Here is a 14,425-nt window from a genome sequence, read left to right on the forward strand (position 1 = left end):
TTAGTAACGTTACAACTCTGCATTAATAAATTCCTTACATGCCAAATGTATATTTTATGTTGAAGAAAACCTCACTTTATGTTTGTAATTTGTTCCCAAAGCACCAAAAAAAACAACTAAAAACATTTCTTACCATTTTAGATGTTTCTAAAGAGAAGGTGTGGTGGCTGATCCTACAATTTTTGGACTGGCTTGCAGTGTCTTTTTCCCCGCACAGATTGAGCTATGTCTCTTTAACGTACTGTACATTGCAGTAGGGTGGTTTATAAATTAGTAACCCTAAGTTAGAGCAGACTTTGTTCACACTTGGTTTACTGCTTATAACGAAGAACTGCCAACCCTGTACAGATAGGGTTAATAACATTAAACACTTCTCCGCAGCCGCCTCTTACATGTTACAAAGTAGGAGAGCAAATAAAGATTTTAACAAAGTAAAAAGGTAACCAGTAATTTTTTTTTACAGTTACTCTATGTCATTGGTAACATGTAACAATTCTAATATAGGTGTTCCTCCAATTTGGCTGCAAAAGTGTAATATATATTATGCTGGAAGAATGCTGGAAGAATCAACACTAAGCGGGCCCTGGGCTATTCAGCTGCTTGATTGTTTTTACAGGGGGGGGGGGGGGGGGCAACCGCTCCGGCCACCCTCTGGTGCTTCTACCGAGAAGGAGAAGGAATCTACCTGTGGCGGAAGTATACCATAGAAAATACCGTGGACCAGATGGTCCCCTGGAGTCTCTATGACCTTCAGAGGCCGGATGCGACGTTATGACGTCACATCATAATGTAAATGCTGCTTTATACTTGGCTAGAAATGCTGAGATTGCTTCTTTTTTTTTATTTTTATCTCAGTCTTTCCAGCCTTGAGGAGAGATGTGGGTCTTATAGACCCCATATTTCTCCTATTACATTCCTTGTAATAGGAATAAAAGTGATGAAAAAGAAAAATAATAATTTAAAGGGAAAGTGTAAAAAAAAATAATATAAAGAATAAAAAAAAAAAAAAACCTTAAAGCGCCCCTGTCCCCGTGTGCTCGCACACAGAAGCAAACGCATACGTACATTGCACCTACATATGTAAACGGTGTTCAACCCACAGATGTGAGGTATCACCCCAAACATTAGAGCTTTGCAATAATTCTAGACCTCCTCTGTGACTCTAAACTGGTAACATGTAAAGAAAGTTTAAAGCGTTGCCTATGGAGATTTTTAAGTATCGACGTTTGGCACCATTCCACGAGTGTGCGCAATTTTAAAGCATAACATGTTAGGTATCTATTTACTCAGCGTAACCTCATCTTTCACATTATATAAAAAAAATTGGGCTAACTTTAGTGGGTTTTTTTTTTTTTTATTATTCATTTTCCAAAAAAAACTGTTTGAAAACTTGCTGCACAAATACTATGTGACATAAAAAGGTGCAATGACTGCCATTTTATTCCCTAGGGTCTCTGCTAAAAAAAAACAAATATAATGTTTGGGGGTTCTGAGTAATTTTCCAGTAAAATAAATTATTATTTTGACATATAGGAGAGAAGTGCCAGAATAGGCGCGGTATTTAGAAAAGACCAATTCAGAATGTCTCTTCATCTACTGTATATAAGAATTAATATCTAATCTAGATGTGACATTTATTAAGCGTTAACAAAGAAAGTTAGCAGACTGCAAAAGTTTACAAGGAAGCCTAGGGCATCAACACTGTCCCTCCATTGGGGCATTGTCACCCTAGGACAGAAAGTGTTTACTGGCAGGATCGCCAGGTAAAAAAATAAATAAATAAATACTCTGCACTGCACTATATTACAATCTTGTTTTTGGGTTTAGATACACTTTAATTCTTAACAGAATTATCAAAAAGAAGCAGTTGTTTATTTCCTTCTTCTTATTCTCGGGCATTTCTGAATGACGGTTTCTTGCACAAGACATTCGATAGAATTGCATGCATCCTCTAGCAGTGACAAAGCATTTATTACTCAGGAAGGTACACAGACAGCTTTTGAATTGCGGTGAAAAAAGAATCATGTACAAATAGCATAGAACTAGTCCCACAACATCCTGGTCAAACATTTTTGTGACTACACAAAAGGGGAGATTATAGCAGTTTCAAAGCATGTGCCTGCAATGGGGTCTGGAGGAAAGGGGGCCCAGGGAAGAACAAAGTACTTTCTTTGTGCTTCAAAGCAGCATTAGGCATTTGTTCGTCTAGGTGAGACTTTCTCCCTGCCCACTGAGTGGGCACAGATGTGCAGTAGGGCTTGGGTCTTGAGTGAGCCCTGTTGCAGATCTGTGCATAAGCTGGTGTTCCGGACCCTGACCTTCTGCATGTGTGCAGGATTTCCCACACATGCAAAGCCACCCAGGGTCACCCTGAAGGTGAACTGAAGTTCTACTTCAGAGTTACCCTACAGCAGGGGTGTCCAAACTTTTTTCAAAGTGGGCCAGATTTGATGAAGTGAACATGCCTGAGGGCCGACCATTTTGCCTGACATTCTTTGAACCATTGAAAATTCGGTCTAAGGGTGTCCATCCGAGCACGAATACACTGCCCAACAAGAATTCTCTTGCCTTTGTTGCACTCGTTCCCAACACACAGACGAATGCTCTGCACTTTAGGGGGCACCGTTAATTCTTAATGGTACCCCACACATTGGAAAATGTAGGGTGCTTTTGGTGCAGTGCAATAAAAAAAAAAAAAAAAAAAAAAAAAGCTTGGGGGCTTCTTTCCCTGCATTTTTGTGAGTAGGGAAGTCCATTGAAATTAATGGGCTGCCCTACACACAGTACGCAGCCACACAGATGTTGCATTTACGGGCTTAAAACAGGTGGTGAGGAGGCAACATAATGCCTCTTTACCACCATTCAAATGCCTCTGCAAAGAGATCTGTGCATGGATTGCTTTTCAGAGGAGCAGGAGTCCTGGCTAATATCACACACAAGCCCTACAAAAGCAGTTTTGATGGTATAAGAATGGGGGTCCGGATTAAAAGTAACATACACACAGACACACTTTACTTTCACTTTTGAAGCTCACGGAGCTTCTCACAGTGCCGGGGATAGGCTGATCTGACAGCCCTGATCCCGCAGCACAATAAATTGAGAAAGACCAGGCGGGCCGTTCAAAACCGGACCGCGGGCCACAATTGGCCCGCGGGCCGGACTTTGGACATGCCTGCCCTACAGGTACAATCATATAATTCAGATTGTTATAATACTTTGGTGCTAATTAGGTTCCAGATTATTAATTGCACACATACTATGCATGTTATGTAGTGTGTGTGTGTGTGGGGGGGGGGGGGGGTACCCCTCTGCTTAGCATGCAAGGAAGTAAAAAAACAAATGCTTAGTACCACTTTAAGATCTGACAGCACATATACTGCTTTTGGTAATCAGAATATTCTCCTCTATGTGCTTTTCTGAAACTAGTTTCACATACATATGATCAGGGCTTTTCTTCTCAGAGAATAGGTGCAGGAACTCCCTCCCTTCTAAGTCACCCCATGTCTCCTCCCCCTACCCACCTCAGAGCACCGTCCTTTGGTTCCACCCCCTACCCACCTCCCAGTCCCGCCTCTTTTAGAGAATACAGAACCAAGTATCATTCTGTGGCGCTAAGTAATTTGTATAGATTTTGTTAGCAGCAAAATAGATCCCCTGCAGCCAGCAACAATAGATACCCCAACAACAACAGTTCCCTCAAACAACAATGCCCCCCTGCAACAAAAATCCACCCCAGCAACATTAGACCCCCAACTGCAACAACAGATTTCCCAGCAGCCAGCAACAATAGACATCTCTCTCAACAGTAGATTCCTCTCAGCAACAACGGACCCCCAGAAATATAAAACCCCCTCCCAGCAACAATAGATCCTCCACCAGCAACAATAGACCCCCGTGCAAAATCAGAACCCCACCAGCGTAGTTGCCATAGACTATAGATCCTCCAGCACATCCCCAGCACCCCTTGCCATTACATAAATTTAGTGCTGGAGGTGCCGGAACTGCGTTCCCCTACGTTCCCCCTGAAAAAAAGCCCTGCATATGATGTATCTTGTGATGTCCCCTGCAGACCCTCTTCTTATCCATATGATGACCTCAGTCTTCCAGGTTAAATGACTTCCAACCTGGAACATTGAGGGTTTCTTGTTACTGTCATTTCAGGCAGGCCCCACCCCTGAAGGTGCAGAGAGCATGGTGCTGACATCATCACGTTAGTCTGGCTTTCTGCATCAGCAGGGACCACCCATCCCAGAGAAGCAGCAAAGATGAAGAAAACCCCGTGGTGTTACATGACCAGCCTGATGACTTTGAGAAAGGTAAGTATTAAAACAGAAAGAGCATAAAATGGTACCAGCGAAGGTCCACATTAGGAGAAATGGTTGATTAAGTGGGGAGCAGGGACGTAAGTGTTGGAGGACATTGTTTAGTGCATTTAGCTTCACAGACACATGATTAATGATCATACATGGGAACTTTTGAAATGGCTGAGCCGGAAATCAGCAGGTCCCCAAACACCCCTACAAACCCCCAGCCCCCCCCCCCAATATCGGGCTCAGGTACTTCTAAAAGTTCCATATGTGTGGCCACTTCTGTCTAGTGACTATGTCTATGTTTGCGTCTCTCCTTTGGCCCTGAATGAGTTATTCATTAGGTAGTGGTAAATGGCTGAAGGCCAAGATCATTCTGCGTCTTTGCCGCCGCTACCCAACACTAGGCATAGGCATAAAATGACCTTGCCACTCCTGCTGCCAATTGTCGATTAGTGACACTCTGTTCATGTTTACATCACAAGCCAGCAAGAGAAGCAAAAAGCCGGCATTGCTGGGCCAGATCTGGCCAATGCTGAGGCAGGTTCATGACATGGTGACATAAGTAATCGCTCTCCTCTGTATCTTCGCTCTAGGTAGCACGCAGAGGAATTCCAGATAAACTACGCAGTAAAAATATTTATTTCTATTTTTGCACCCGAACTGCCTTAGAGACAAAAGATGAAAGCCTGTTTTTTTAGATACCGTTGTAGTAAACTCCCATTTTATTGCAATCTTCATCTACAATTGTGGAACTACCTGCCCTATGTGTTTGTTTTGTGTTTGATCAATACGAGATAACTTACCAAAATGTCATTAAAAAAAACGACATTAACAGAGAATGCTGGGAGAATACAGGTAGAGCACACATTGTCTTTTCTGAGGAATCTCTCTCTATGTCATCATCCAGTTAATACGGTTTCGGGATTGACAATAAATCATAGATAAGGTATCACCAACTCACCATAATACTACTTACAATAGTAAGTTCATAAATCTACCCTGTTAGTAACTTTTGTTATCAAAAACTATAATTGGATCTAAAAGAACTCTTGGAAAAGAGACATTTCAGATGCTACAATGATTACAACGGAATTGCAATAGTGTTTTTAAAATCACACACAAACATAAAAAAAAATGGCTTGGTTCTTTTTGGGCTCATTCACATGGGTGGCTCAAATCTCTATTTGTATCACCTTCCTAAAGCTGCATGGGTGGCTGGCTGAGGTTGTACACATGGCACAGCCTCGATACTTTGCTTTTCAGCCACAGTAAAATTTTACCCCATGTCATGCTTGGTGGGCAATACTACAGTGGTTGCTGCTATCTTCAAGGTCTCGTGCCAAGCGGCTGCTCTGCTGCATTCAAACACAAGAAAAGGCTTTCTTGGCATGGGTGCTACTCAGGGAGCACTATGCATTTTCTCAATAATTGCAAAGCTTTCTCAAATTTAAAAGTGGGGCAGTGATGTTACAATCTCCATCTTGTCCAACCAGAAAATGTTTTTGCACCCATTTAGAAAATGCAAAGCGTTATCTGAATGACGCCCATGCCAAATCATACAGAAAATGTAAAAATAAAGGGCTGATTCTTTTTGGGCTCATTCACATAAGTGGCCGAACCACCTATTTTTATCTCCTCCCTGATCACCCTCCTAAAGCTGCAATGGCGGCTTGATGGGGTTGTACACATGCCATGGGTTTTATACTTTCATTAGGGGCCGCTGCAAAAACGACCAAAGGGCAACAGCTTTTTATTTGCTCAACAATATCAAGTGCAATTTATGGTCTTAAATATTCATAAATTAAAAGATTTGCGCAATCTCCTTTAATATACCTGCGTCTAGCTATTTATCTAATTTATCATATCTATTACATGACTGCCTACATACACATCTCTTAATTTTAATCTTTTTTAATAAACAGAAAAACAAGACTCCTGATTAAAATGTACATTTCCTCATTCTTTTTAAAGTAACATTCAGCGAAGAAGAATTAATAGAACAAAACAAAATCATTTTGCAACATAATGAAGCCCATAGCCATGAAGAGATTGGAATGCATGAATGGCCGTCTACACACTCAGCAGGTGTTCCGCGGTTAGCTACACCTGCTGAGCCCCAGCGGGACCTTACAAATCATTGTGTGCCATCTTTTGTAAAGTACCTTTTTTTTTACAAGACTACATTTGTATTTTAGCTCTGAATGCCAACAATTCTGAAACCAATTTAGACAACAAACCAAAGATGAAAAGCAATTTAAGCTGCAAAGTTAGTTGAAAGTTTAATAAGCCTACTTAATCTTACATTTTAAACCAGAAAATGTAACATCTATTGCCCATTCACATTTGAGCAGAGCATATACAAGTAATTTTGAGGCTTTTTTGGCATTTTTTCACACATTATAAAGCGTGAGGTTCCATAGAAGAGCTCCTTTGGAGCAAAATCACGTTTTTGACCCCATAGACTTTTTTTGAGGCGAGTATGTGGAAAACACACTTAACAATCATTTTTGCACAATTTTCAACTTCCAATGAAGTCAATGGGGCCAAAAATGCCAAATTCTACAGTACATGTAGCTCATGTAACTTGTTTAGCTTCAGGTTTTGAGTTACAGGCCTTGACCACTTAAACTTGAACATGGACAATTAAAGTGCATGGGATTTGGCTTGTTGACCATTTTGGAACTCTGAGCTTCAAGCTACAAAACAGACAGGTGTGAATAGGGTTTTCATAAGGATCATCGCTAACCAAGACATGAAAAATCATCAAATTAATAAAGCAACATGTTCTTGGTATGTAACACACATGTCAGCCTACAGATTAATGTACGATATCATAAATAATTTTACTTTAAACTTTAAAGTGACACTAAAGGTTTTTTTTTTTTTTAAATAACAAACAGATCATACTTGCCACCACTGTGCATCTTGTTTTGCACAGAGTGGCCCCGAACCTGCTCTTCCGGGGTCCCTTGGCAGCGTTCTCTCTGCTCCTCCCCACATCAGACAACCCCCTAGGAGAAGTGCTCTCCAGGGGGGTTTTCTTGCGGGCGTGCTTTCGAGTCCAGCATTCGGCGTCCATAGATGCCAAATGTAGGACCCGGCCCCGCCCTCTGGCGGCCGCGTCATTGGATTTGATTGATAGCAGCGGAAGACAATGGCTGCACTGCTATCAATCTATCCAATCAACAGCCGTGAACCCCCTAGCAGAGAGACAGCATGTCCCCGTGGGACAAGTTTAAGGGATCAAGTAAGTAAAACAGGAGGACTGGGGGCCAGTCGCTGATAGGTGTTTTTTCACCTTAAGGCATAGGATGCATTAAAGTGAAAAAACACAAACCTTTACAACCCCTTTAACATTTATCATTCATAGGGGTTGATTCACAAAAAATGGAGAGTGCAAAATCTGGTGCAGTTGGGCATGATACCCAATTCGCTTCTAACTTCAACTTGCTCAATTAAGTTTTGACAAAATAATTGCTTTCTATGTAGAGCTGCACCAGATTTTGCACTCTTCAGTTTTAGTAAATCAACTGCATAGTGTCACAAAACAGTGGCTTCATCCAGTAGTCTGCCCCTGAGTTCAGAGATTTAAGGAATTCTAAAGTACTACATTCAGCTGGTGATTACTCAGCAATGGTATCATGAATTTCCACATCAAAAGTTATTTTCAAAGGATTCAGGGGAAGGTGCAATCTGCCTCTTAATAAGCAAATCTGTATACTACAGGTAAAGTTTAGATTTGTTTTAATGTAAGCTTGATTTAAGACAAACACGTGGGAGAGCCATTGCTGATCACATTTTCATAACGATAATTTCCTGGCGGTTGTAGGGATCCATGGGCATTATTAGTTTAACTCCCTGACCTTGATGCAAGGGGATCAACATGGCAGCCATTTTGGGTATTAAAGCAAAAGGATCAGCAAGATTCATTCTGGGTTAGTGAATCGGGGTAATAAAACAAGAGGATCAGCATGACAACCATCAACTGACATTTTCAGAAGGAAGCACAGGAATTCAGTCTCCACATATTTATTACAATAGGTTTCCTTTTCTTTTAATTCTGAAAATACAGTGCATGGCCAAAAGTCTGTGAACACCTGACCGTCACACCTACACATATATGGTAAAAAGTATGTTAGCGCCCCTCCAAGGGATTAAGTTCAGGATACTTAATGCTATAACATACAAGGACACTTGGTACACTTCCAACATTATAGTAACATTTTTGTAAAGGTTCTTTTCTATTCCAACATGACTGTACCCCTGTGTACAAAGTCAGCTCTATAAGGATATGGTTTCATGAGTTGGGTGTGGAGGAACTAGAGTGTCCTGTATGTAGCCCCGACCTCAACCCTACTGAACACCTTTGAGAAATTTGAGTGTCTACTGCAATCCAACATCAACACCTGCCACTACAAACGCTCTTTTGGCTAAATAGGCACGAATTCGCAAAGATACTCTAAAATCTTGTGGAACGCCAACTGGGCTCTGTTATAGCTGCCTAGGGGGAACCAACTCCATATTAACGGATAAATGGCCATGGTTTTGCAGTAGGATATCCAACCAGCTCATAAAGGTGTGATGGTCAGGTGCCCACAAATTCTTGGCCATATACTGTTCATTTCATTGTGCTTAGCTAGTAAACATAACCTAAGACCAAAAAGGAGGCCGATACACCCAGTTACATGAAATCTAAGCAAATTATTCAGAATGACCCGCAGGTGAACATTTTGTTTCTGCGTACACCAACATGCGGTATTTGCATACTGTGAACATGTTTGCATTAATACTGCTACTTCAATGAAGAAGGATTTTCCAGCTCCAATACTTTGACTCACACAATAAAAATTTGACTGTTCAAACAAAGATGATGCTTAAACATATTACGACCACTAACAGAAAAATTAAGTGTTTTCCGAGCTTCATTGACATTCTGTCCTGGATCTAACCTTCTCACCATCCTTCTGCTGTTGCACAAGTACCGTTAACAAAAGTCAGAAAGCATGTTCTAAGCAGCAATAAAAAGTGTAGTAATGCAAAATAAATAAAACGTGTCACCTTCTGTTCTTTACTCATTCAACCATAAAAAGTATCTATAGGAAACTTTGAGCAATAAAAAAATTGTTTAAATAGTTTACATAGCTCCTGGTAATACAATATAGTCTTTGAAATGAACTAAAGAAATGATGGTGTTGACTAACTTTATTTTAATAGGCTGAAAGTATATGAGAAAGCTAAATTCTATATTGATAAGACTGGATCCTAATGTAGTATAATGTCGGGTAACACTTGTTCTACTACTAAAAGAAAAATAATAGTTAGTAGTACTAGCAGCAACTCCTGACATCTCTTATCGTACATCAGTGAAGCTTTTCCTATAGTCAGGTTATGAAATACCAACAAATAGCACTTTCCACTAGACTTGAATGTGACTTTCAATTACTAGGTATTTTATAAGGCAATTAAGTTAATTAGGCAATACAAGTATATTAGAGTAAAGCAATTAGAAAATAGTTCAAATACGGGTCATAAAAAATAACCATTAATGGGAAATCAACTATGGGCAAAATAAAAAAAATGACATATAGGATGTTGTCTGCCAGGAGCATTTAACACAAAGTCCCCTAATGACATAGTTTTAATAGTTTTAAATGATCCTGCTAGTAGATCTGTTTGTTTTCCATTTCTCTTATTTGCAGTAAAATCTCGCAGCAGCATTATCACTACGTGGACAGAGTAGTCATGTTAAATGTACTTAAGGTAAGCAGCAATTAAATTAAAGCCAATCTCCTGCTAACACCTGTTAAGCATTTACAGCATTTATTTTTTAAAAAAAATTTGCATTTTATTTTTTAAATAATTAAAAAAAAAAATAGTTTTTTTAGATTTTTTTTTTATTAAACTATATGTGTAAAAGCTGACCCAGCAGCGTATATGGTTTGTTCCATCCCTGGTGACACTCACTTTTGCTGGACAGCTTGGTATGAACGTAAATGCAGAGAAAAATAAAAAATAAAGGCATGTGATATATATATAAAATTGATCCATAAACTAAATACCACCATTACAGGTTTTAAGCACAGTTACCAAAAAAATAAAACTTTTTTTTTTCCACTAAAGTGTATCCTTAAAGACTTGTAGAATAGCATATAGCTTTTCTCTTATTCATCATAGCATGAATCTTAATATATTCTTTTTTATGATCCACATGTTCGTTTTAAATAAAACATGTGTTAATCTTTAAATTTATTTCCATTAAGCTTGTAATTAGGATGGCGACAGGTGACTGGTTTCCCACAAGTTATTTTATAAAGGTATCATTGCAATTCACCAGCAAAAAGTATAAGCCTGAAATGTTTTAAGTAGATTGTAAAAAAAAACAAAAAAACTAATAAATAGATAATTTTAAATAGATAAAAACTATCATAAAAACAGAGTAAATACTAATATTATTTTTACTTACGTATAAAGCAATTGGCTACAATAAGCAATAAGTGGATCCTGAGCCCCATGGTTGGCAGTGGTAGGTGTTATCTCAGGTCCTGAACTGAGTCCCAGCTCCGCTGTGAGAGATTTTGAAGCCTCTGGAGGTGGGCGAGGCTCTTTATATTCTATTGACTTTCGTAGACAAACCCGTTCTGTACAAAGTGAGGATTCTAAATGACAGGTACAGTAGTAGTTCTAAAAATAGCTCAGGCAAAGGCATCTGATTGTCGTAGGTTGGAGCCATTGTATGAAGACTGGTCAGTTAGAAGTCAGATTCTTTACAGTGGCAACATAGCATATTAGTATCAATAGAATCTATCAATATCATAATCAATCCATCAATAGTATGAGGCCACTGACAGAAAACTGATTTTGAGCTTCATTGTGTCCCGGATCTAACTTACCCACTAACCTTATTCTGTTTCACAAGCACCGCTAACAAAAATCATGAAGTCGGGGACAAGGTCAAGTCAACTAATGGCCAGTGTAAAGATGACAAAGTGAGACCACCTCTGCAATGTGTGAGCATGATGTCCCAGCAAATATTCCCTGAACCCCCAAACCCACCATTAAGCATACTTTCCCTTTGCAAGCCAATCTTCTCACCAGACAATCTCCCTTCGAAATTTCCCCTTCTAGCACATATCCTCTCCCCTCCAAATTTCCTCTTCTAGCACATATCCTCTCCCCTCCAAATGTCCTCTTCTAGCACATATCCTCTCCCCTCCAAATTTCCTCTTCTAGCACATATCCTCTCCCCTCCAAATTTCCTCTTCTAGCACATATCCTATCCCCTCCAAATTTCCTCTTCTAGCACATATCCTCTCCCCTCCAAATGTCCTCTTCTAGCACATATCCTCTCCCCTCCAAATGTCCCCTTCTAGCACATATCCTCTCCCCTCCAAATTTCCTCTTCTAGCACATATCCTATCCCCTCCAAATTTCCCCTTCTAGCACATATCCACTGTCCCCCAAATTTCCTCTTCTAGCACAATCTGTCCTCCAAATTTCCCCTTCTAGCACATATCCTCTCCCCTCCAGATTTCCCCTTCTAGCACATATCCTATCCCCTCCAAATTTCCCCTTCTAGCACATATCCTCTGTCCCCCAAATTTCCTCTTCTAGCACAATCTCTCCTCCAAATTTCCTCTTCTAGCACATATCCTCTCCCCTCCAAATTTCCTCTTCTAGCACAATCTCTCCTCAAAATTTCCTCTTCTAGTACATATCCTCTCCCCTCCAAATTTCCTCTTCTAGTACATATCCTCTCCCCTCCAAATTTCCTCTTCTAGCACATATCCTCTCCCCTCCAAATTTCCTCTTCTAGCACATATCCTTGCGTTTTTGCCACGTTTGCCTTTAGAAGCTAGAAAAAATATTTATATATTTATTTGATTTTTTTTCAAAATAGCCAAAAATGAAAAACGCCTATAAACAAAACACAGCTAAAAGCGAGTTACCGTGTTTAGCCACGTATATAAGCGATTGGCGCTTGAAATGTCTCTAACTCAGCGTCTAAACCCATTTTTTTGCGTTCCAAAAAAAACCCCTAAACTCAACTGCCTAGAAATGACTATAATGATAAAATAACATAGAGGAGAGTTCAGGAGCCGTTGGAAAAAATGCCCAACTGCTCCTAAACATCCGTTTACCAGCAGCGGTGTACATGAAGCCTTACTAAAAGCAAATAGACTTCTTTGCAAAGAGCAGTTGCTCCAGAGCTTAGTAAATGAGATAAATCTTCACTTTACAAAGAATACCCAATCATGTCGAAGGAAAATGAAAAAAAAAATGCATTTTTGCTTGCACATGATTGGATGATGGAGGTCAGCAGAGCTTCAAAGCGGTAGAGCAACTGCAAAGTGCACAGTGTATTTGCCTTTAGTAAATCAACCTACAAATATCAGTTTAACACTTACTCTACTACTAAAATATAATTAATAGTTAGTAGTAGTACTATTAGCACAGGACATCACTTATATCTGTGAAGCTTTTCCTATATCCAGGTTATGAACTACAGCGAGTCACTTTCAACTGGACTTGTTAACAGTTGAATGTGATTTGCTATTGCTAGGTAATTATTATTATTATTATTGTTGATAAACATGATTTATATAACGCCAACAGTTTACGCAGTGCTTTACAATGTAGAAGGGGAACAGCCCAATTACAGTACAGTTCAATACAGAGGGGGCATTAATGTATTATGTAATGTATTATGTAATGTATTATATAATGTATTAATTATAATACATTTAAATGAATTAAGGAATAAAGGGGTAATAGAGAAATGCAATAAGATAACAGTTTAATCACTAGTCATTATTAGGGAATCAACGATGGGTAAAATGAAAAATAACATATATAATGTTGTCTATCTGGAGCATTAACACAACAGTTGTTGTGGTAAGTCCCTTCATGACATCGTTTTAATAATATTAATTGATCCTGCGAGTAAATCTGTTTGTTTTCCACTTCACCTAGCAGTGCGACAATGCTGTTTGTTCTGTAGTGAAATCTCGCAGCAGCGTCGGCACCCTGCGGACAGGTTGGTCTTATTAGTTTTTTAATGGACTTTAACCACTTCAGCACCGGAAGGTTTTACCCCCTTAACGACAGGCCATTTTTTTGTGATACGGCACTTTGTCAATTTAACTACCATAAAGTGGTAGTTCCCATCTACTTGCTATTCCCTTCATCATTGATTGTGTCGAGGAATACAGCAGAGAGTGGTATCCAACGCGTTATCATCCACATGCACACTACAATAAAAACATGTTTAGCAGAAGGTTTTTTTTTTTATTGTAAGTGCATGTGGATGATAATGTACATGTATTTTTCATACAATTATGCACCAACGTTTCACTAATTCGAGCTGTTTTTTTCAGAAGTGGTATTATTCCCTGAAGAAGAGATTTTTAACAGTACATTTTGAAACGCGTTGGATACCCCTCTCTGCTGTATTCCTTGGAACAATCAACGGTGAAGGGAATATCAAGTAGATGGGTACCACTTTATGGCTAACAGTCAATTGTGCAATATTGATAATACCATTGATGAAATTTTGCATTTCCAATGTGAGATTTTTGTGTCATTTTTCTATAATAAATATACATTTTTTATATATAACATTTTTATATCAACACTGCGCTGAAATAGCCGCCCACCACATCTAAGCAACAAGCTAATTAAATCCCATCTTCTGCTAACGAATTTTTAAGCAGTGGTTTTTTAATAAACATTTTTAATTTATTTTTTTATAAAAAAAAATAAAAAAAGTTTAAGCCATTGTAAGTATACTCGGCAGCGTATACGGCTTGTCACTTTCCTTATAACAGTCACCTTTCCTTGACAGCTTGGTATGAATGCAAATGCTTAGAAAAGTCAGAATAAAGGCATGTGAAATATGTACAAGTAACCCATATATTGAATACAATTATTACAGGTACCAACCACAAGCAGTTACCAAAATACAATATTTTTTACAATAGTGTGTCTTTAAGTAGAATAGCTATAGCTTCTATGTTATTTATCTTTTTTTTTTTTGTTTTGCTTTAAATATTTTTTTATTGGCATTTTCCAATGTACAACACAACATAACCAAAGACAAAAACAAGCAAAAAAAAAAT

The 14,425-nt window shown here is 39.0% G+C and overlaps 1 protein-coding gene across 2 annotated transcripts in view; it reads right to left on the reverse strand.

The window, feature by feature from the left end:
- The window catches only part of LOC143981755 (uncharacterized), a 64,709-nt gene that overhangs the window by 49,306 nt on the left and 978 nt on the right, over positions 1 to 14,425 (reverse strand). Inside the window, exon 1 of one of the 2 annotated variants that reach the window (XM_077479835.1) lies at positions 10,774 to 10,887. The exons of the other annotated variant lie outside the window; for it this stretch is intronic. Coding sequence (XP_077335961.1) covers positions 10,774 to 10,822 — 49 coding nt within the window. The 5' untranslated portion in view covers positions 10,823 to 10,887. Of the gene's footprint in view, positions 1 to 10,773; positions 10,888 to 14,425 lie in introns of those variants that run through there. 2 annotated transcript variants of the gene reach the window in all.

The sequence above is a fragment of the Lithobates pipiens genome, unplaced genomic scaffold (genome assembly GCF_037356315.1).
Source record: "Lithobates pipiens isolate NorthernLeopardFrog02 unplaced genomic scaffold, aLitPip1_a1.2 Scaffold_16, whole genome shotgun sequence".
NCBI lineage: Eukaryota > Metazoa > Chordata > Amphibia > Anura > Ranidae > Lithobates > Lithobates pipiens.